General features: G+C 41.6%; 1 protein-coding gene and 2 non-coding genes across 4 annotated transcripts; all 3 read right to left on the bottom strand.

Moving 5' to 3' along the window:
- Positions 1 to 145: 145 nt before the first annotated feature.
- LOC145502372 (DBH-like monooxygenase protein 1) lies at positions 146 to 15,715 on the bottom strand. 2 transcript variants are annotated; one of them, XM_081481688.1, is made up of 14 exons: positions 13,641 to 13,912; positions 13,166 to 13,312; positions 11,570 to 11,746; positions 10,124 to 10,207; positions 8,859 to 9,044; positions 8,149 to 8,251; positions 7,807 to 7,973; positions 6,759 to 6,831; positions 5,915 to 6,000; positions 4,689 to 4,727; positions 4,040 to 4,099; positions 2,896 to 3,020; positions 2,414 to 2,540; positions 146 to 1,916 (listed from the first exon to the last, which is right to left on the bottom strand). In XM_081481688.1, exons 2-14 carry the CDS (start codon positions 13,286 to 13,288, stop codon positions 1,662 to 1,664), a joined length of 1,605 nt encoding a protein of 534 aa, XP_081337814.1. In that variant the 5' UTR covers positions 13,289 to 13,312; positions 13,641 to 13,912; the 3' UTR covers positions 146 to 1,661. The 2 variants fall into 2 exon arrangements, with proteins under 2 accessions (XP_081337814.1, XP_081337812.1); XM_081481686.1 differs by lacking the exon at positions 13,641 to 13,912 and adding an exon at positions 14,311 to 15,715 and having other exon boundaries at positions 147 to 1,916.
- Positions 15,716 to 18,099: 2,384 nt separating this feature from the next.
- On the bottom strand, positions 18,100 to 18,171 carry Trnah-gug (transfer RNA histidin (anticodon GUG)). Its single transcript has one exon. It is a non-coding gene; the product is annotated as a tRNA-His (tRNA).
- A 451-nt stretch (positions 18,172 to 18,622) lies between these two features.
- Positions 18,623 to 18,694, bottom strand: Trnam-cau (transfer RNA methionine (anticodon CAU)). The gene has a single exon. It is a non-coding gene; the product is annotated as a tRNA-Met (tRNA).
- Between the last annotated feature and the right edge of the window lie 3,618 nt (positions 18,695 to 22,312).

Genomic DNA, 22,312 nt, shown 5'->3' with positions numbered 1-22,312 from the left:
GATTCCGTCTGTTTGTTTGTTTATTTATTACCATGGTAATCATGACTACGTACTGACAACTATAGACAAAGGATCCCCAAAGGTCATCATACCCAGCGAGTAAGAATCTTCCCAAGATAAGTCGCAAAATAAGACTTACTAAGGAAAGATCGAATTGACTCTGCTCGAAGGGTAAGGTTATTCAAACCAGACCAAGAATGCACAGGCCCGAAAATGATCCCGGGACCAGACATGATCCCGTGACCGGACATAATCCCGGTACCGAACATGATCCCGGGATCGGACATGATCCTGGGGCCGGATATGATTTCAGGACAGGAAATGATCCCTGCATCAGCAATGATCGCCTCGCCAAAAAGGATGGAAATGTGTGGAGTCAGGAATTTGGCCAATAGATTTAAAATTAACAAAATCTCTATTTATTTATTTATTTATTTATTTATTTATTTCTCTCTCTCTCCTCTCTCTTTTATTAATTCAACAGTTAATTTTAATACATACATACATAGATACATAAACTTTATTTGAGTGTCGGAGTATTTAGCTAAAGATAACTAATTGGGGACACTAACACAAATACAACTATAAAATATAAAATACTAATATTATATGAAACATATAGGTAGTTAATACAAGGTTACTATAGGTATAACGCTAGCAAGATGTACAGTATGACCAGAAATAAGGGAATAAACGTATTGCTTTTCATACACAGTACATTTTAATCCTATTTTATGACTGAGATGTCGAGTGAGAATGGAACAATACATTTCTAAATCAATTTAAAAAACAGTAATAATACCGACCAGTCCCTGAAGAAACAAATCCAAAAAAAAAAAAGGGCTCTAAGTTCTACCTAGGCACAAAAAAGTGTGCATAATCAGGTGGTAACTAAAAATTATATTCCTAAACACCCTAAAGTAAGGAATAATGAGCCGGGTAGCATGGGTTTCTAAACAGCTAATGCAAATCTTTGAATGCTTGATTCAGTCCAGCATTGGAGTGGACGCGTTTTAAAATACCGTGTATTTTGAAGTCAACTAATTAAGACGAAATCCACCAGAAGTTCCAGTAACAAGTGGACAAAACTTTTTACCAAGATTATTTACATCGTATTGCAAACTTCTGTACGACTGGTTTAAATATCCTCTCTCAAAAAAATCATTTCTAGCGACACCAAACGTCGAAAAGAGATGTTGAAAATCGTATGAAATTCTTGAAAGTACTGGTGAAATGAAACTTATGATGAAATTTTACCTGTGTTGGCACAATTTTTCTGAACTTTGAAATTCATTTTCTCTCGTTCCCACGGGAGATTGTTTTCGGTGTTATTTCAGACAACTATTTATATCTTTAACTTTAAGAAAATGTAAAAAGAACTGTAAAATACTTTAAGTAATCCTGGTACCAGATTTTTAACCACTAAAAACTGAAATTGCTCGATATTCTATCAGATTTCGTATTAAAGAGTTTTGGGTTCCTAACGATATCCAGCTATACCATCGTTTTGTTACTAAGCATTACTGTTTTACTATCGTGAAACAAAATAAATATTTTTTCCAATTATTAAAAGTAATTGTATTTAAAATTTAAATACATTTTTAATAGACGCTGTCCTCGGCGTCGCCGTGGTGGTTATTTAAACTCCCTATGTTACTTGGTCAGCGGATGACAACAGCCAGGCAAAAGAGTGAGCTCAGTAAGATGAGGTAGCCTGGGGCGATCCTATTGCCCATGGATACTTCATCAACCCCTTGAGGGGTTTGGGAGGTAGACTCAGGTTTCTTGGGCACGGTAATAACTGGGATCCTATTGCCCATGGATTCTTCATCAACCCCTTGAGGGGTTTGGCAGGTAGACTCATTTTTCTTGGGCACGGTAATTACTGGCTTGGGTTTTTGCTCACGAAAAAGACCCTGCAAAAGGACGACAAGGAATGTTGAGAACACTTTACTTTCTGTGAATTGTTCACCTGCATAATTTAGTTAATTTGTTCACGGCTTGAAAACTAAACCGTAAAATGCGTTTAGAAGAAGATCGCATATATATATATATTTTTTCAACTGACGTAACGAAACTAGGGGTCCACGGAAAGTTTTAACCAAAAAAATCACTAAAAATCATTTCAAAGGAAGGAAAGAAAAGCCAACGTCAGGAGAAAACGTTGATGGTTCATTATTCTGTAAGGTGTTGTTATGCAACCGTGACATTTTCAGAGTTCATTTTCACTCGATTTATTTATTTATTTTTTTTTCTTCTGGTTTCGGAAAGAGCGATCCCACAAAAACACTACCTTGGTTCATTTGGCAAAGTATGGAAAGTCTTACTAAAGAAATCAAATCGCGAAGTCTGTTCTTCAGTCTACATACGGAAAGCAGCAATATTGACATTTAGAGATAAAGAACGTAATTACCGGCAATTGCGCATTTCCGATACCATTACAAAAGACGACTACTTCTTTGGAACCTCGGTATGCTTCTTTCAGCCCTGTGTTCACTGTGTCAGTCCAAAAACTGGCTTTCGACATATCGTCGCCTCCTCTGTACAAGGAAAAAGATCGTAATTATCTTAATGGTGAAATTACCAGGTTAACAAGTATATAGACAATAGGAAAATGGCTTGCCTTTACGTTTCTAAGAGACCGTTGGACTGCGTCTATGGTAGGCTCGATTACCGGCGAGCCGCTGTTAGGGAAATGAGTCCGCTTTCCTCTCCGGAAGGGACAGAATGAAAAGCGCAGTGGAAATCAAGCCTCCGTCTTCGGCAGTGAAATACTCCGCAATTTATCAAATTGTAGTAGATTAAGGCAAAGGAAGACAGTGTCAATTGGACTTTAAGACTAGTTGATTCCACTCTATCAATTGCAACCACGAGGGTCGAGCGTGGAAGACTTACTTAATATATCTCCCACGCCATGAAAAGAACGCCGTGGCGTCAGTGGACCGACAGTTTGTTAGGTTGACTTTAGGATAGTACATGACATATGATAAGCACATCTCCTGGGTAGTTCCAAGTCCTGCCTGAAATAAGATATTAGATAATTATTAGAAGTAGCATGGCCGAATGGCTAGTGCGCCGGACTTGAAATATGGGTGGCACGGGTTCAACGACCTCTCTGACCACTAAACTAGAGTTGTTTCTCGTTGACCCTTGTTTTAACTCCTAGATCATGTTTGTAAATCACCAATTGGTCCCCCTACCACCAGTTGGGGTTTTTAGTTTTTCCCACTTTAAGAGGCATGCCTGAGAACTAGGTAGGTTTAGCTGAGCCGATTGACATTTATTTTCACTCAAAATCCAACACCACTCTGCATTGACGCAACTATTTGCTTAGGATGCAGAGGTCTGGGTTTGAGTTTGGACATTTTTTTTTCTTAAGCTTATTCTAAGCACCTTTGTAACGTCCCCAAAAATGTTAAGCATGAATGTTAAAGCATGGTGGCAAACAAGCCCGTTAAGATTGACAAGGAAGATTAAACAGAACAGCAGGTTCTCGCCCCATTTTACTGTTTAAGGGTGTAAAGTACCTGTGAATATTCCATGTAATTGCGAAATCTGTAAAGCCGCTTTTAAAAGTTATCCATTTGTTTTTCGAAACGGACGGCTTTCAAATTTGGACAATGCACTGAACTACAAAATTGTTTTTGAGAAACTTGTTTAATTAAAATTGAAACATTCCCATTTTCAGGCTCAAAGCATGCTTTGTTGCTACTGTGAACTGATAAGAGTGCAATATAGGACAGTTTAGAGGGAAAAGAAAAATCCACCATTGCCAGACCATTATCTTTCAAGACTTACATGTAGACCGTGTTACAGTAAGTTTCTAGAATTCTTCTTCTTACATGACTTCAATCATGAAGTCATCGATCTCTTAGTACTGATTTCCGAGCTAGTCATTGATAACCTGTATTGTCAAGACCTACATGCAGGGCTGACATTTTTCCCAGAAGCTCTCTTTGACTGAAGATATAGAATTCTCTTTGATCGGTATCGATAACCCGAAGATCCGGAACTTTCTATGTGATTGTTATTTACTTACCTTTGTAGCTGTCTTCCGATCCTCTGTGTTATAAATACAAACGTTTTCCAGGGAGTCACCCTGCCAACAAAAATATCCCCATCATGATTAGATATAAGATAGTCTGCACAAAACAGCAGTGAAGATGAAGCTGAAGGAACCGCACATCCGCGTTTAATGGAATTCTTAAGTTTGTCGCTCGTCATCAGTTTTATCAAGGGCACGACTTCGAAGTAGAAACCCCAAAGACATATAAACGTTGATGGAAACCTAAAAATATTGGCCGAGCTTTCTTAAAAGTTAATTACTAACTGAGTGCACCAAACCCAGAAATTGGCCGGGTGCTATTATGTAACACAAGCAGTGCTGATGTTGTGATGCCAACTTGAAAACGTCTAGCAGACTTTCAAATACGTTGTCTTGTCTTGAAAACCTAACTGCAATTTTTACTCCCCTCAGCAGTTTACATAGAATAGAATATCTGAAGTTATGTTCTACACCAGAAAAAAAAAAAAGGACAATTAATATCGAGACATTGCTGCTTTAAAGAGGACTGGGACGTCTATACTATATTTCGATACTTTTACAAGCTAATTTCGAAATACATGGTTGTAACATAAAATATATTTTTAGCTAGCTAGTTAAGCTTATAGAAGATGCTACCACTCACCGAAGCAACGTGAACCTCCTTTTGCAGCAGTTGATATTCCTATTTCCAAGAATCGAAAATAAAGGAACATTTACCAATGCATTACTTGTAGAACTGCGATTAAATCCAGATATAGAAATCGATAGTATAGAATTTATAAAGGATAATGATAAGATGAAATGAAAGGGAGCTGTTTCTAAGGTTTCCTATGTCAAAACATTTTTAGATCACTCTTAGCCTCAGAAATCTCCAAAGGGTCTCGAAAGGGCCAATCCTGCATGTGACTCACATTTTACTCATCGCTCGCAAACCCCACCCCCACCCCCCACCCCCGCGCGCTTCGCGGTCGCTTCGCTCGCTTTTTCTTTCGTGTGCGTAAATAGAGAGGCTGTAAACAGTCTTTACTCATCTATAAAAGCCAGTTGGCTTTACGCGCATCTTCATATTCCACGCAACGCGCGTGGTACTATTATCTGAGAGAGAACTGAAGATCACATCTAAAAATAACTTGAGATGGATTTCCCTGAGAATAAAAGCAATATGAAGAATTTACTTTAATTTCTCTCTTGAGAATTTAGTCTCTTGAATGGCTTTGTTATACATTAGTTACAAAAAAACAAAAGATTCGCTACTGTCTTTCTTAACCCTCGGACGTCAAAGGGAGCTAGGTGCCACCCCACCCCCATAAGGTTTTTTCAAAATTTTGAAAGACGATGAAACTTTCAGTAGTTGTTCCTTCATTCTCTGCGGAAACTTCGATATGTCATTTGCGTGTCCATCATACTTGACGTTGCCATGGCAACCATCAAATTTCATGTGGGTCTTGCCAAAAATCACGTTTTTGAGATATTTCTGTGGGTTTTCCAGTTTTCTTCGCCAAATTGAGGCAACTCGGGAATTTGTACATTTTATGAGCATTGCTGCTTGATTTTGTGTTAATTTCTGTTATTTCTTGACTTTTAAGAAAATAGAAAAATCCAAGATTGGGGGTCCAATGACGTGATTTGACGTCATAAGCAACAGAAATAGTACCATCTTGTAGGGCAAGCTCAGGGCTATCTAATCAATGTAAATTTATTTCGCTCTGCCTAAACAGAACAAAAACAAAGAGGGGAGGGGGATTCCATCCACCCCTCCCATCTTGTGCAATGGTGGAGGTATGAGTTAGCTTGTGCGTCCGAGGGAAAAAAAAAGAAAAAAAGAATCAGAACCTGAAAACAAAAACTTGAAAATGGTTAAATACTCGCCTGAAAATTAAAATCGTAATGCTCATCTCTGACTATATCGGGCAGCTCTCTACCATTTCTCAGGTGACGAAGCCAGGTTTTGCGGCCTTGGGAAACAAAAAAAAGTGTGGTTAGAAGGTTAAGAAGGTAGAATCAGTACAAAGACAGTCAGGGTGGGCAGCTAGGTAGGTACAGTGTGGCAGGTAGGTAAGTAGGTCGTTAGGTAAGTAGGTACACTGTAGGTAGGCAGGCCGGCAGGTAGTTAAGTAGGCGCGCGAGCCTTAGTAGGTAGGTAGGCAGGCAGCCAAGCCAGCAGGTAGGTAGGTAAGTAGGTACACTGTAGGTAGGCAGGCCGGCAGGTAGTTAAGTAGGCGCGCGAGCCTTAGTAGGTAGGTAGGCAGGCAGCCAAGCCAGCAGGTAGGTAGGTAAGTAGGTAGGTAGGTAGGTAGGTAAGTAGGTAAGTAGGTAGGTAGGTAGGTAGGTAGGTAGGTAGGTAGGTAGGTAGGTAGGTAAGTAGGTAGGTAGGTAGGTAGGTAGGTAGGTAGGTAGGTAGGTAGGTAGGTAGGTAGGCAACAAGACCCTCTAGGATACGGAATCTGAGAAGGTTGCCAAGCACAACAAAGTTTAGCCCGAAAAAAAATTATTTTCGTTTTAAATGTAATTAAAACAACTTTTGGATCCTGTTTGAAAAGAAAATACTTATATGGACACAATTGCTTGTGTTTTAACATGCCTCGAGCTTAGTGTGTATAACATATAATTGTTGTTAATTATTAGCTCAACTATACTTTCGGTAAAATAGTGCCATACATTACCAACAGTACTAGTTATCAAAAGTACTATTCTATTGAAATATGATATCTACCTGCTAGATGAGTGTGCAACAAGGTAGCAAAGACATTTATTCCTCCTGTAGGAAGCGTAGAGTCTTTAAATCCCTTCAGTTTAGAGAAATAATATCAATCCAAATATTTTGAAGCTAACGGAAGAAGATAAGCAGGTCTAAGAAAGCATTGTTTTGAGTGATATTTTTTACCATTTAGTTAAAAAAAAAAAACAAAACAAAACAAAAACAGAAGACTATTCAGACCAAGGAAGGGAGAAGTTTGTAATTTACTTTTCCTTACCCTATTAAAATTGTAGCTGAAACCAGTTGGTTATGGCGTTCTATAGCCCTTGTATTTACTGTTGGCGTCATAACCGACTGGAAGAGGTCTGTTTGTACAGGTAATCATATGATTTCGAGTGCAACGTGGAATAAATAAGCAAAAGTACAATTTTCAAAGACCGAACCAAAACAAAGCAAAAAAGCGAGCCAGTAGAGCAAGTTTAATTTGAAGTCTTTGAAAACTTTACGAGTGCTTAATCGATCCAAACTCCAGGAGAAAAATCGCTTGATTGTTTGTTAATGATATAAATGCAATTTAATTTCAACTCTCTGCACTCACTTTAACTTCTTGCTATCAATGTCAACTTTCTGCACTATTTGGGATTAATTGACGTGCTCTAGGCTAATCAGCTTGCTGAAATTTTTGCATGTACGTTATTATGTCTGTAATCAGACTCACGCTTCGCAGTCTGTAACGTAAAGGTTACGCACCTCCAGAGATAATATTACCAATATTGATCACAATTTAAACAGGTAGAGGGGCAGGGATAGCAGAGCGCTCCCCTACCACCAATTTGGCCCGGATTCGATTCCCACCTAGTGTCATGTGTGGGTTGTGTTTGTTATTGGTTCTTGCTTTGCTCTGAGTTTTTTCATCCGGTTCTCCGGTTTGCTTCCCTCCACAAAAACCAACATCTCCAAATTTCAATTCCACCAGGATAGAGGACCCGCCTGAAAACCAGCTAAAGCTGATGTGGCCTCCTCTCAAATATTATAATTTATTTTTTTATATATTTTTTTTTACCTCTTGTGTGCATTCCTTTGAGCAGACACCCGTGGTTTCCCAACTTTTCTGTCTTGGTGGAATTATCATGAAATCTAAGACCATTGCTCCTACCGTCAGCACCCCAGCATCATACTTCCTTAATTGTTTGGTGTGGTAGAACCTCAGGCCTGAACTGTCTGTTATCCCTAAACAACAAAAGCACTGTGTGTTATGCTTCGTCAAGTAGATTTGATCGCGGTAAGGCTATTTGAAAGAGATCTTAAAAGGCTCTCTCTGTTTTCATAAAATCAACATTAATACACATCTCATTTTCATCAGAACGCTATTAAAGAATCCAATGCAATTTTTCTAATAGATTACCTTGTTTGTTTTCAGGATTATCGTAATGCATCTCCAGTATAAGCACCTTTGGGCTATCAGCTTTTCCGATTGGAAAACCAGCATCCACAGGGTAATGAAACTCCTTGAAAACAAGATCAACAACTTGTTTTTACTTTAAGAAAGAGAACCAGCGAACAATCTCAAGGCCAGCGGTTTGGATGTACCGCCGGGTAATTCTCAACGCTTTCATTCTCCTTGAATTGTGCAATTTACACTAACTGACGTCCCCCACTCTACCGAGCAGGCGGATTAAATATTCAGGCGGTATGCTAAATTCCTGTTTGTAACACAAGGGGGAAGTATGGATCCTCCTATAATTTTACAGTGTACCACTCGAGCAGTGTACCGCTTGTGTACTAGACTTCGTAAGGGGAAAAGTATAGACCCTCCTATTTTGCAGTGTACAACTCGTGCAGTGTACGCCTCGTATACTAGACTTTGTAACCACAGGGGGAAAGTGTAGGAACCCTCCTATTTTACAGTGTACTACTCGTGCAGTATGCCGCTCCTACGCTAGACTTTGTAACACCAGAGGGAAAGCATGGACCCTTCTATTTTACAGTGTACCATTCGTACAGTGTACCGCTCGGATACTAGACTTTATAAAACCAGTTGGAAAGTATGGTCCCTTCTATTTTGCAGTGCATCGGTCGTGCATTTCAATATCCATAGTATGCTAGACTGCTTACTTTTCCACCAATAGCCCAAGCTGCAATAGTTGAAAACCCAGCACACTCATCGATCGCCGGAGGCATGTTAGGACCGTAACATTCACCAGAGTAGTTCAAGTACTCTCTTTTGAAATCATCTCGACACTCGTACAACAACATGTGATGAACCATTCCCTCGTGACCTGCCTGGATAACAGGCTCGACCTGATTTGGAAACGGAGGCAGAAATATTAGTCGAATTATTCTGGCATTTTATTTGGTTCTTACTTTTGATTTATTGGGAGGCAGAAGCATAGATGACCTCTTTTACTTTTCAGGTTTCAATATTATATAATTAAAACAAGTATATTCAATGTTGATGCGGTATATTCGGTTCTAGATTACAGAGGACGTCACAATGTGGTAAGGGCTTAAGTCTAAAGGCTCGTGTGCCACTTTTTTTTCTTGCCACATTTGGATTTTAAGCTCGGTTACCAAAGTCTTTATCGAGTGTGTCACTCATTGTTATGAGCATGTAACTAAAATAAAATACCTACCATGAACTTTATAACATCATTGATAACACGTTATATAGAAAACACAGCCAATCAGAATACAGGAAAGACGTTGCCTACTAGCATGGTATACCATTAACTTAAAAGTGTTGTTTAACAAGAATAGATTACTTAGCACGCCAAAAATCTCCTATATCAGGTCACTAATAACTTTGGTCCTTATTAAAATATAAACTATTTTCCTTTATTCAGAGCTAAAAAAGCTGGTTTAAAAGTAGAATACTTTGTTCTTATCAACCGAATTTCATCACCCAGAAAAGTGTAAATGCTAAGAAGAGTTATATCACGTTCATTAGGGTCTCTAGGGGACTAGAATGATGTCATAGATCTTGACTAATTGGAAGCCGTTCTCTCTGTTCAAAGAAGACTTTTGTAAGCCGGGATCTCAATTACCTCGTTTGTGCGACGTTTGAACGTGTTTCTTTCGGTCGCAAGAACTTTTGTTTTTCTGGAGTTCATTGAATACCACGTGAGCTGGCAATGTTCACGAGTAGCTAAGGAATTCCTGGCAACATGTTCCTCTACCTATACTCCAGTTTCTAATAAACATTTACATTTACATGTTAAAATTGCGGCTGATCAAGTTCGGTTCCACTTTTAAGGAAATTATAGTATCGTTACTCCAGAGCAGAAAACAATATTCTAGGTTGAACTTTGTTCGTCGTTGTCGAATACTTGCTTGTTGCTAACCTAAGCATTTTCTTACACCTGGTATTATATTAAACACACCTTTACGATGTGGCGTACTTCATTAAATTTAGGCATCTCGAATACTCGGCACTTGTAGGTGGTGCGGTTGGCTGACACGGCGGTCTGAAAAATTTAGTCACGAAAATAACAGTCATTTTTATATAATAGAGCAGCCAGTTCGTTACACTAACTCTCTTAGTTCTCCTCAGAGCCGTCCATATAATTGTGAAAGGGTTGCAGATAGTTATGTCTCATTTTTTCTGGTTAGGAATGGTAATTAACTTAATTAAGACAATTTCCAGCACTTTCTGAAGGGTCATTTTTATCACTCTTTATTAGCTGATGGTACAATCATGGTATCAAAAAGCTGTCCAATCAATGGTGAATACGTTGTTATCATTTTCGTGACATAACAGAACCACATTAAATTTTGGAAAATTTAAGGTGGCTCTGAACCCCACCTACAGATTTCTTTTAAATTTTGCCAATAGCTGCGTCTTATCCTGGTTTTCAAAATTCACTTATGAAAAAAGGGTTTTACCGTGCAGTATTTGAAATTAAAATTAAAGGGTGTTTTTAGCAGGCCATACTGTTTGTGTGGTAACATTTGGTGGCACAAAAATGATAGTAACGTCTTTAGCTATATACGGGCAGTTTTCCATACCATGATTGTGGCATCAATAGATTAAGAGTGATAAGAATGACCCATCAAAATCTAAGTCTTGGAAAGTGCTAGAAACTCTTTAAAGCCACCTTAGAAACTCAGTCAAGGAGTTATTGTGGCTATGTACAAAATTATTTTCAAATTGAAGGGGACATAATAATAGCAGTTAGCTGGACAGAAAAACAACAAAGAGATAATGATAAACCATAGAGGGACAGGGATGGTTAAGGATGGAGAAGATTAACACGGATTACAAACGACGGACTTGAAAAGTTTAAGGCAAACTTTCCAGGATGCGCAAGTCGTGACATAGTTGCTCTGACCAATGGAGGTACCAGTTTTGGAAAGCCTGGGTTTCTTTGTTGAACCTTGAATTTGCACCGAGGGCCAACGTAGACGTTAGCCTTTTGAACTCCATTAATTTCAGTGGCGATCCAAACCTTGAGCTAAGGAAAGGGGTTGACACCGGGGGGGGGGGGGTTGTTTTGCTTGCCCTACTGGTTTTTCTTCGTTCTGTGATGTTTTCTTTTTGTAACGAAAATAAGCAGTGGGGGGGGGGGGGGGGAAGCTCCCTTAGACCCGCCACTGCGTTTCTGACAGAAAAGGTAGCCCTTTCATATACCATCCCCTTTCTGCGTCCCTTTGCACGCAATGACCTTGATCCGAAGCTCGCTTGGTAACCACTCCCAACCCATTTACGTCCAAGGGTTAAAGAAACAAAGTAACTTTGTCACTCAAGCTGTTTTCTCAGAACAAATGTATTGGAGAAAAACAAAAACAAAAGCTGATCTCAAATTGTACAGGATCTAAGACTGACTTACCCTGTTGTGTCTCAATACGAATGTTTCAGTGTCCGATGGTAAAGTTGGCACTTTTTCAAGACTGTTAAGCAGCATCAGGCTTCTAGCTCCCCTGTTTTGAGGACTGTGCATTGGAATTTCATCCTCTGAGGAAGGGTCATCCGGGTGGTAGGCATAAATAACTTTGGTTGTTCCAGCCTGGAAAAGATATATTTAAAACAATTATAGTACTAAACCAGATGATTTATCTGACTCATGTGGTGAGACACCTATTGCAAAAACGAGTTAAAAGCGAGTTAAAGGCCAGTTACGTTTCAAACAAAGATTTTTTGTTGTTGTTCTCTTAACTTAAAATTATTTTAGTTCTCGGTTAGTAGTACACGACGCATATGCCCAAGGAATTTCTTTGCTTATGGCACGCTGAACAATGTATGAAAAGTGTTAAAATCAATATTGTCTGTTGTCCATTCCTCTATCCCAGAAGAAAGACGTCGAATGATGGGGAAGCCTAAGGCAGATTTCAAGCGATCTTTAGATTCAAGCAGTCGTTGTTTCCCATAAACACTTCACTCTTTAACTAGACGTATACCCAGGTAAACGTACGAATAAGCCAGGAACACTGCTCCAGCATCCCCTTTCAACTCACTTGTGGGGATAAATAGTTTTACTTGTCACGTTACATACCAAGCCGTAGAAAATGCAGCCAAACAAAATACAGCAAAGTTCCTTTTTTTACACCCAACCTTCCATCGTGCGCAGCACTTATTGTGATGGCCATTGCCTCTCTTGTGGCATGGTATCAAATAGTCATGGAAAACATTCGAGACTATGCCTTGGAACTTGCCACTGGAATTTCCTTGCGCTGCATACCTGTCGTAGTATGTACACATACAGTGTACATAAGACTAATTTATACACGTTAATGTCGTTGTTCCTAGCGAAAGTAAGTAACCGTGGCGACTTGCAATTGAAACAGACAAACAACTCGTGATGGCGTTAATGGGGGAACAATGCCTTGCGTTTGGTTAGCCCATGCAACTTCCGGCGATAGCGTGACAAAACAACCTCACTTATCTCCGCAGCACTACGAGCAGAATGACAGACAGCGCGTGCTGGATCGGACAAGAGTATCGGTTAGCAAACGATGTTGAAAGGCGATGCAAAAACAACAAGCTTGGGGGAAGTCGCTGCGCAGACTTAACCGCCACAGATGCATGCAAGGCAATGCATTTACAAAAATTAAACGATAGATTTACAATAAGTAATAGCTACGTTGCTTAGACGAACTCAAATTGGACTCTGAACAGTTGTGCCAGCTTTTACATGGAGACGTTCATCTGCTGGTAAGCCAGTAGAAAAGGCTGTACTACCGAACACCTTACCCTAGCACGTGTAACGTCTTGTAACATCACGTGTAACTGCTCAATAGCTCTATAGAAAGTGATACTGTCATGAACGGCTCATTGAGAACGTGCGCCACACTTCATTAACTATATTTTACTGGCGTGACAGTAAAATCTCATATAATAACATCAAAGCTTCCAGGTGCAAGACATGATTTTCTTGGCCAAAAATTAGAGAAATGGAAAAAAAAAATGTAAAACTCAACCAACTTACCTCAATTTTGTTGTCCTCTGAATCGCAAGTGTCAAACTTTCTTTTTATCTTCATTATGGTTTTTCCGTCCTCCTCCTTCAGTGAAATCAACTCATAGTCCTGCTGTGAATCGACCTCTGGCATCACTCGACCATCTGCATGTCTATCCTACAACACAGCCACGATTACACATAAAGTTAATGATTCACCCGGGACTACTACTGTTAGTGACACTGATCCAAATCTGGCCTGGGGGAGGAGGGAGCCCTTAACCCCTCCCACTATATTTTTTTTTGCGCTCGTCGCAAATTTTCCCATAATGCGACCTAATGCGGAAATTTGACGCTTGCTGCGCACGTGACGTAAGTAGACAACATTTGCATGTAGTCTGTCATGTAAGTGTCAAACAAATAAAGCGGTTGTCACGCCTTCCTGTTGATTTTCTAACTTATTTTTTGTTCTTCTCTTAAACTTCAGGCAGCCTTCCATAATTTACGTGTCATTTGCATTACAACATCCCTCCTCTGCTTGCCCTACAACGTTACGCTTAAGTTCTTGCGCGAAATGATTCGAGTCGGGTCGACTTTTCATCAGAGGGTCGTGATGATCTTGGTTGAGTCGAGTCCATACCGACACATTTCTACCCTCCTCCGCTTCTTCAATTAATGCTATGCTGGAATTTTCTACGTTTCTCCTGAAACGACTTCCTGTGACTCGGCACGTCTTTTCAAATGAACCGTTACGGGTCGAGTCGATCCTACAACATTTACAGCTCCCGGCTATAAAGCCAAGAGACTAGTCTATTGATAAGGCCTAGAACGTTACGTCTCTCGCCAAATGACTTTCTGAGTCTCGGCTCGTTCGCCACCTTGGCTCTTAAATGATCAGACTCAGTTCGCGAGCATTCGACAACCCTCCTAGTCAGACACGCCACGCAAGTAAATTAAATATTCGCGTTATATTAAGGAGTAAGGCAAGCTTCGTGTTTGTTATTGTATCAATCAGTCCGTGAAAAATATTGTTAACCGGCGTTGAACCATGCATAGAAGTTTGGGCGAACCATTTGAAAGTTTTCAAAGAAGCCGCAATAGCATTTTGTAATGGCCGATTTTCTATTTTTGTTTTTGTTTTTGTTTTTTTTTCAGACCTGAACATGCATTACTCACCTTAAAGTAAGTTTTGCCATCTTTCACCCAGCCTATTACAATATCGGCTCCTTCCATCTTGCCTTGTCCACTGGAGATTCCAAACCCGACCCATCCAGTCGTTTTAGCTTCTACCGTGAAATATATCTCTTTTTCTTCAGTACTAACATTCCAGTACAGATTCACATTTTGATCTTCATCCAGAGCAGCGAAAAAGGGATGCTCTATGGCGAGTTCAGCTGAAGCTTGCAGCGCAACTAAATGTAGAAGGAACAGACACAGAGGAACAATAGTCATCTTGCTCTCGGTTGCCAGTTGTGAATAACTTGAATCTAGCCGCTGAGTTACCTAGTACTTATACAGGACGCCGTAGCGCACAAGGAACTAGGCACTGGGAAAGTTAAGTTGTCATCCATGGCTCCTTTTCCTTATTTCACTCATTATTACGTAAGCCATATAATGAACTGTAGTTTTGTAGGTACTGTTTCCGTATAATTTGCCCTCGTGAGTGTAAAATGTTCTTACGCGAGGTCAACTGAGGCTTACCATGCAAATAAAACATAAAAGAAATCACTTCCCGTGTTCTAACTATGAAAAAAACGCTCCTTTACTTGTGCAATGTTAGAGCTTCTAGCTAACAGCCTATCTACAGTTTGCGTCTAATTCGAAAAAGAAAAGCTTCTTTCTACCTAATCATTTTGTTTTTCCTCTTGATTATAGAGACGTCCTGGGTTGGACGTTTTTTTTTCCTTGTTGGTGTCAATTTACTTCCGTGATGAAACATAACGCATTCCTCCACATCAGTGCAATTTCCTGATGAAATGCATCGATCCTTTCTTGTAATGAGTTTACTTCCGTGACTAAATATTTACCATCTTTACTTCATTTAATGAAACTGGCAGCTTTTTGTCCCCAGATATTCATAGCCCGCTTAGTCCACCAGGTTCCTCGCGGCATCGCCGCTCTCGCGCTTGCTCGTGCTCTACCCCAACTAAACGGCCAGCAGCACAGGCTAAGATTTTCATACAAAAATAAAACTGGCAGTGTCTTTGCTCTAAAACATGTTTATAATTTACAATTCGGCACTCGGAAGTAGATATATACTTGCCGGGACCGAACGTGTTCTGTTTAATTTATATTTAGTTCCCTTCTAAACGGGCCCACACTGCTCAGTATCGGCTGCGCCAGTATGACACACTCGCCTAACCGCTCGAGTGACACTTTTTCGTTCTTTTGACATCATCTGTAATCTATTTAACAATTAGATTACGAGCTTGAGATTTCTTTGCGTGATAGTTGACGAGGGCGTTCTCCGCGTCAACTATCACCCATGAAAATCTCGAGCTCATAATCTAATTGCTTAAGTATAAATCTACTGGTCGTTCAAAACTTTGTCCAAATCCTCTTCACAGACACTTACAAACTAAAGGCAAAGCGGCAGCTGCCAGTCTATCAAGAAACGCACACTGCTAATTAAGCAACTCGCTAACTACAACAGATTATATAATAACCCAAGTTATTCTCGCATTCTGATTGGTTCTCGCCTATGATCTATTAGAGGACAGACGCACGATTGACGTCATCTTTTCAAAGTTTTTCCCTCTGTGTTTTAAAATGGCGGAAAGTTTTGAGAATTTAGATAATATTCTACACGACTGGGCAAAAGACAAGGTACAAGAAAGTCTTGTCCAGGCATTGAACAGGTACCAGAAGAATAGTCTAGTAGGAAGAAGAAAGATAAAGCCGTTTCTGTTTTAGAAAATGACTCAGAAAAAATACTCGAGCAGTCTCAGTCGGCAGTCGAGCGAGACTAAACCAAACACAAAATTGGTCTTGGTAAGCCGAGAACCATTGCTTTATCTCGAATCTAACAAACCCAATAAACAAAATGTTTATGAGATTAATTTATTTAAAACATTGAACTTTTCTCAGTCTCAAAATAATTGTCGATACAGCGATTGTGTGGAATAAAACATTAAAACCACGTCTTAAAATCAGTGAAATTAAACACATAACCTTGCTTTCCGATGCGAATGTTCCAGTCCGTTTCAGGGCACAGTAGCGAGCAAAGTATAGCTCACTACAGCTCACGGCCAACTGTATCGCAGCTAAAAGGTGTCTCCGACACTATATCAAACTGATTCGAGAATCACCAACCACAGAGGACACAAATTTCCACCATCACTAACGCTCCTTTCATTCAAAACTCGAATCGAATGGCCTCCAGGTTGACCGCAACCGCAAGTTTTCCGAGCGTAGTTTTTCAACTCCTGCAATATTCGAGGCTACATCCAAGGTTTTCGGCTCAAGGGGCTGCTCTGATGACAAAAATTGACTTGACTTACCCAGCATTTTCTTTAAGATTTGTAGATTTCGCAGTTCAATTCTGCTTTTGCTGTAAGTTTTCATTCCAAGAGAAGCGACGCGCGAGTCAAGTTTGACAGTGGCGTGATTTTCCTGGACCAATCACAATTCTTTAGTACGCATAGCAACCAATGAGATTGCTTCAATTTGTATAGACAATAGATTACGTCAAATGGCTTTTTTTCGTGTTCGCCAAAGTGGGCAAAAGTCGGCTTTCGGGTTATGTGGAAAGATTTTGAAACAAAATAAAGCTTTATCTGTAGTAGTTTGTTTCGTTATTATATAAAACAAGTAGATTCCATGTTGCCGTGCGTCTGTTCAGTAATAGATCACAGAAGACGTCAAAATGTGGTAAGAACATCAGTGACACACTCAGCTATCGCCTCGTGTGCCACTTTTTTGTTCTTACCACATTTTGACGTCATCTGTGATCTATTACTGAACAGACGCACGGCAACATGGAATCTATTTGTTAAATAGATAACGAGTAGCGTCGCCAATCAGAGAACAGGCTGGTGTAGAACACTTTTAGATTTATACTAATACGTAACAAAAGTACGGCAACATGGAATATTTGTTAAGTTTAATCAATAATACCTTACAACAGACACAAGTAGTAAAGGGCGTCTATAGGGGCAGTAACCAATCAGGAGCCAGGGATGATACCACGTGACCAACTTTTTCCCATACATTCTCTTAAATTTGAAAATCCAAGATGGCGGATAAATAGCGCACTTACCCAAATAAGGGCAACATGTCCAAATAAGGAGAATATGAGATCGAGGTTGTGACGCGCATGTCCAAATAAGGCGATAGCCAATCCATGAGATCGAGGTTGTGACGTGCATGAAATCGAGGTTCGGATGGGAATAAAAGGGTTTGCGTGAGTGTCGAGTGAGTATTGTTGTTTTGAGATCGGCGACTAGAAGATGTCTTCAGAGGAGAGCGAGACGAAGGTGGAGGTTTCTGAAGAGGAGAAGATAGAAGAACTTGCCGCGAGGGTGATGGATGCTGTTCATGACGGTATTCTTGGAAAGATAATGAAATGCGCCGTTTCTCACGCTATGGATGTCCTCCTGAAGAAAGAGGTGACGAAGCTGGCGGATGAGGTGATGAGGTTCAGAAAAACGCTGTCTGAGAAGATGCTTGCTGACCAGTCCATCTCGTTTAAAGACCCCGTGTGTTTGGAGAAGTTGCCGGAGGGATTTGAGGACGGATGGGAAGCGTGGAAGAGCAGTTGGGACAACAGAGACGAGTTGGCGTACCGTGCATTTGTCAAACAAATTGTAAAAACACCACCACCAGAATCAGAGGAGTGAAAAAAACATTTTTATTCATGCCTGTAACAAAAACTAATAAAGATCCTTTAAAGAGAGAATGTACATGGTTTGTTGCGTGATTTTTTCATCGTCTCTATAGGGAATAAAAAAGAAAAAAGAATTTTAATGCCCCGACCAGGAATCGAACCTGGGTCTTTGAGGCCACAACTCAACGTCTTAACCATTAGACCATCGAAGCGCTTACCTCTTTAGGACTTGGTTTTGGGGTTGTCATCGGGAGGCAGTCCGAAATTCACGGCTTTGCAATGAGGGCAGAGTCTTTCGGAGGGTTTCAACCGCTCAGTGTGGAGGGCTTTACAGGTTCCGTGAAAGAATTGGTCGCAACAGGGTGTCAGGAAGTAGTCTCTGATACTGTGTTTGAAAGTGTATCCTTCCTTGCACCATAGACATTGAGGGTTAGGAAATCGAGACATGGAGTCTGAAAATAGAACAAAAACAACTTTTTATTGGTCATTCCACTTATTACAGGGTGGGACGTGTGCACGGTCCTATTGACCGGCGCCCTCTTTTTCTTCGGGATATCAATCAATAAACGATTATTATAGTACTTTCAACCATTGTGATCAAGTAACGATGCGAGCCATGATCGACGCGGAGGACAAATTACCCAACGTGTAAAAAAGAAAAATGGGCGGAGCGAGGTTTCGATCCTCGGACCTTTGGGTTATGAGCCCAACGCGCTTCCACTGCGCCACCCTGCCTTTCTTAGAAACTGAAAAAATAATGTGAAATAAAAATCGGAGTGTGTTTTTTTACAAAAAACTGTGTCTGTCTTTTTCTTAGTTTGGGTCCTGTCCATTGATCAGTATGGCTTCGGCGACTCCTCGCGGGTATTCGTCGATCCATTGAAAGAACTTGCAGGTACGCTTGGGACACTTGAGATAGAGCCTGTCTGGGTTGGACTGGGAGTGGGAGGTGGCTAAGACCAAGGACTTGCTGCATAGACATCGGAAACGAGCCGGGTCGATGTTCCTGTAGCAGGGGTGGGTCTGTTCTTCGACGCGTCTCAGGTAAGTGCCCACCTCTTTGACGCCACAGGTCACATAACACTTGGTGTAGAATCTGGAAGAGGGGCATCGGTAATATTCCCAGGTACCACCGTCTGGGGTTCGCACGCTTCCGTATGTCAGGGGTACCATGCAACGTGGGCAGATGGAATCTTGGGGTTTCAGTTGGTTCAGGAACTGATCGGGGTCGAATTCTTCCAACACTTGGACTTCGGTGAATTCTCCTCGGTCATCCACTTCAGGTGATACTTCTACGAGGTCGTCTTTCTTGAATTTGTCGAGTCCCATGGCTTCCAGGACTTCCATGGTTCGAGGAGGTGAGTCTCTGATCACGGTCATGCATCCGCCTTGAATGGCAGGTAGCTTTGAGTCTGTGAAGATAGAGATTGAGTTAGTATCCCAACAAGGTGTTTTCACGTCGCATGGTTTCTAGGATGTGGGTGGTTTTTCGCACGTTCTTGGGGGTCAGTCTTTGCCTTCGCTTGCGATGGTTACTTTTCATTTGGCTTCTACATTCTTGACGTTGGATCGAAAAGGCGCTCCAGGGTCGCGAGAAGCCTTTGAGAGGGACGGTGGTCCAACTGACCGAGTCCGGGGTGATTTCTTTGAAGAGGACGCGTTCGTTGAAACGGAGTCTGGCACGAGGTTTTTTGAATAACCATCTATCTAAAGTGGATTGTAGTTGTTTACCTCCTACTTCTCCTTCCACTCTCTTGGGTAAGAGCAGTTCCAGTTTCTTTTTGGACGATTTTTTCTTTTTCCTGACGGGTTCGACGTGTGAATCCATGACGACTTCTGCTGAAAAGTGACTCGTGATGGAATGCGTGGTTCGACTTTATGGACGTTTTTGACGACCAATCAGTGACGTGTGGCGCGATGGGATCATGTGACGGTCTTCGTTCCGATTGGCGGGATCTGAAGTGGGCAGGTGATCCGGGAAAGTACGGAGTGAAAAGTGGATCCACGGCGCGGGTATAAAAGGAGCCCGTTGGACGCGGCGAATCATTCTCGACTTGCTCTTGACGCGGTGATGACTCATAGGATTTTGACTGACAAGGACTTTGAAGAGATCGTTGAAAATCTGAGACGCTATTTGAATCGAGCTTCTGACAATTTGGATCTAATCGAAGAAGAAGGCAAGAAGTCACCCTATACGAGGATAATTAACTTAGAGTTGCACGTCGTTGATCTCTTGTTCACTAGGCTTCGAAGACACCTGACGGACTGGGGAGACCCGAAGCACCATCCCGAATTGTCGTATATAGGAAGAAAGAAGTTTAACGAGGCAAGAGATGACTTACTATAGCAACTCGAACCAGATTCGGGACCTCGTGGAACAGATCGTGGATCTGAAGGTACACACTTTAAGAGATCTCGACGCCATTCCGGATGTCAAGGTGGACCTGTACATTTTTGACAATCTCTTCGAACCGTCAGGTCGAGTACCCGATAGTCTGTGGTCTTTTGAGCTCTTGATGAGACGTCGTCCTGACTGGGGTGGTACGATTTTGGAGATGATGAAGAATAACAAACACGTGTTTTTGTTTTTCGGTGAGTGGTGTCGCGTGATGTACCGAAGTGGTAGCGGTCAATTCAAATTCATTCATTGTAGTGATCCCACCCTGGACGCCGAGCGTGCCTGTTTGATCGCCACGGATAACCTCACGTACATGATGACCGATGCCATCCGTGATCTGTTTGAACCCTTGCGGTTCGCACGAGACCTGTCACGACGGGTTTTGGAGACCGACAGGAGTCCCAGGGTGGAGGAGATGATGACTTTCAACAGGTGCACTAACAGGGAAACGTGTCTGAAGTTGGAAGAGTTGATCTACGATATCATGCGTCAGCGTGATCTGTGGAAGGATCGGTTTTTCTTCCGTGCCATCGAGGCCGCGGAGGATGACCTGTGTGGTGAGTGTAGAGAGAGTATGCGCCAAGCATTCTATGTGAAGGGGGACGAGGAGGAAGCCCTGAAATGGAGACCCGGTAAATGTGATTGGAGAAATTGTAAATATTATGCCATGGATACCTATGAGGAAGACTGTGATAATGAGTACGGTCAAGATTGTAAGAACACGGACTATGCTCATTACTTTTCAGATTCGGACTAAGTCTTTTCTTCGCCTTCTTTTTCGTGTTATCCAATCAGAGTCGATTTTTCGTAAGAACCAATCAGGCACGACGTTTTTGTACATATAAGAAAGTGTGAATAAAGAATTGGGTTCAAATCATTATGTCTCATGCTTTGAGTTGGTTGATCTCGAGAATGTGTACGACCATAGCCGATCGATGGTGTTGGACGACCTTGTGTTCCAAGTGCGCTAGTGTCTACGAGCGATACGGTCAGGGTGAACCCATCCCCGACCATTTCAGCGATTCGCCCTTGGAGGTGTTTGACTATACCGACGTCGAACCCAACGTGATGCGTTTTGTCGTTTATATCTTGTGGTTGAAACGGCAACCCGATTCATTTAAGAAGTATCTCGAGGTACGGGAGCAACGTTTCGAGTTGTGGAGACAGTGCGTGTACAAACTTTATCGACTATGAAGAAAGGTCAAAAGAAGAAGCAAAAGCCGCTTTCGACCGGAACGTTACTGGGACGGTATCGGGATCCTTCCAGACCCGGTAGTCTGGGCGGTCTGACGCGATTCGCCCAGGCCAATAAGATCTCGGTACGACGTGCTCGCGAGGTCCTGCAACGGGATTTGGGGTACACGTTGCACAAACCCAGACGTCGTCGTTTTCCCACGGTCCCGGTGGTGGTGTTCGGCATCGACGAGCAGTGGACGGCCGACCTGATCGAGGTGATCAATATTTCGAGGTACAATCGAGGGTATCGTTACCTCTTGACAGTAGTGGACGTGTTTTCCAAGCACGCCTGGGTCCAGCCCTTGAAGAGCAAGACGGGTAAAGCGGTGACGGAAGCCATGGCCAAGATCCTGAAAGGCGGTAGAAAACCCATCAATCTCCAGACGGACGACGGGAAGGAATTCTACAACAAGACGTTTCAGGATTTGATGAAGCAGAAAGGCATTCATCATTTTTCGACGCGCGGGGATACGAAATCCAGTGTAGTGGAACGGTTCAATCGGACCCTGAAAGAACGTTTGTACCGATACTTCACCGTGAAGAATACGATGACGTATGTGCCCGTGTTACAAGATCTGGTCCGAGGGTACAATCGATCGTATCATCGCAGTATCAAGATGGCTCCCGATCAAGTGACTTTAGCCAATAGCGAGGACGTGTGGGAGACTCTTTACGGAAAAAAGAAAAAAGGGAAATTGAAGAAACCGCAACTCAAAGTC

This window comes from Orbicella franksi, chromosome 11 (assembly GCF_964199315.1).
Source record: "Orbicella franksi chromosome 11, jaOrbFran1.1, whole genome shotgun sequence".
In the NCBI taxonomy this organism is placed as follows: Eukaryota; Metazoa; Cnidaria; class Anthozoa; order Scleractinia; family Merulinidae; genus Orbicella; species Orbicella franksi.
The sequence above is the reverse complement of the archived record's forward strand: the minus strand, read 5'-3'. Positions and strand labels throughout refer to the sequence as shown.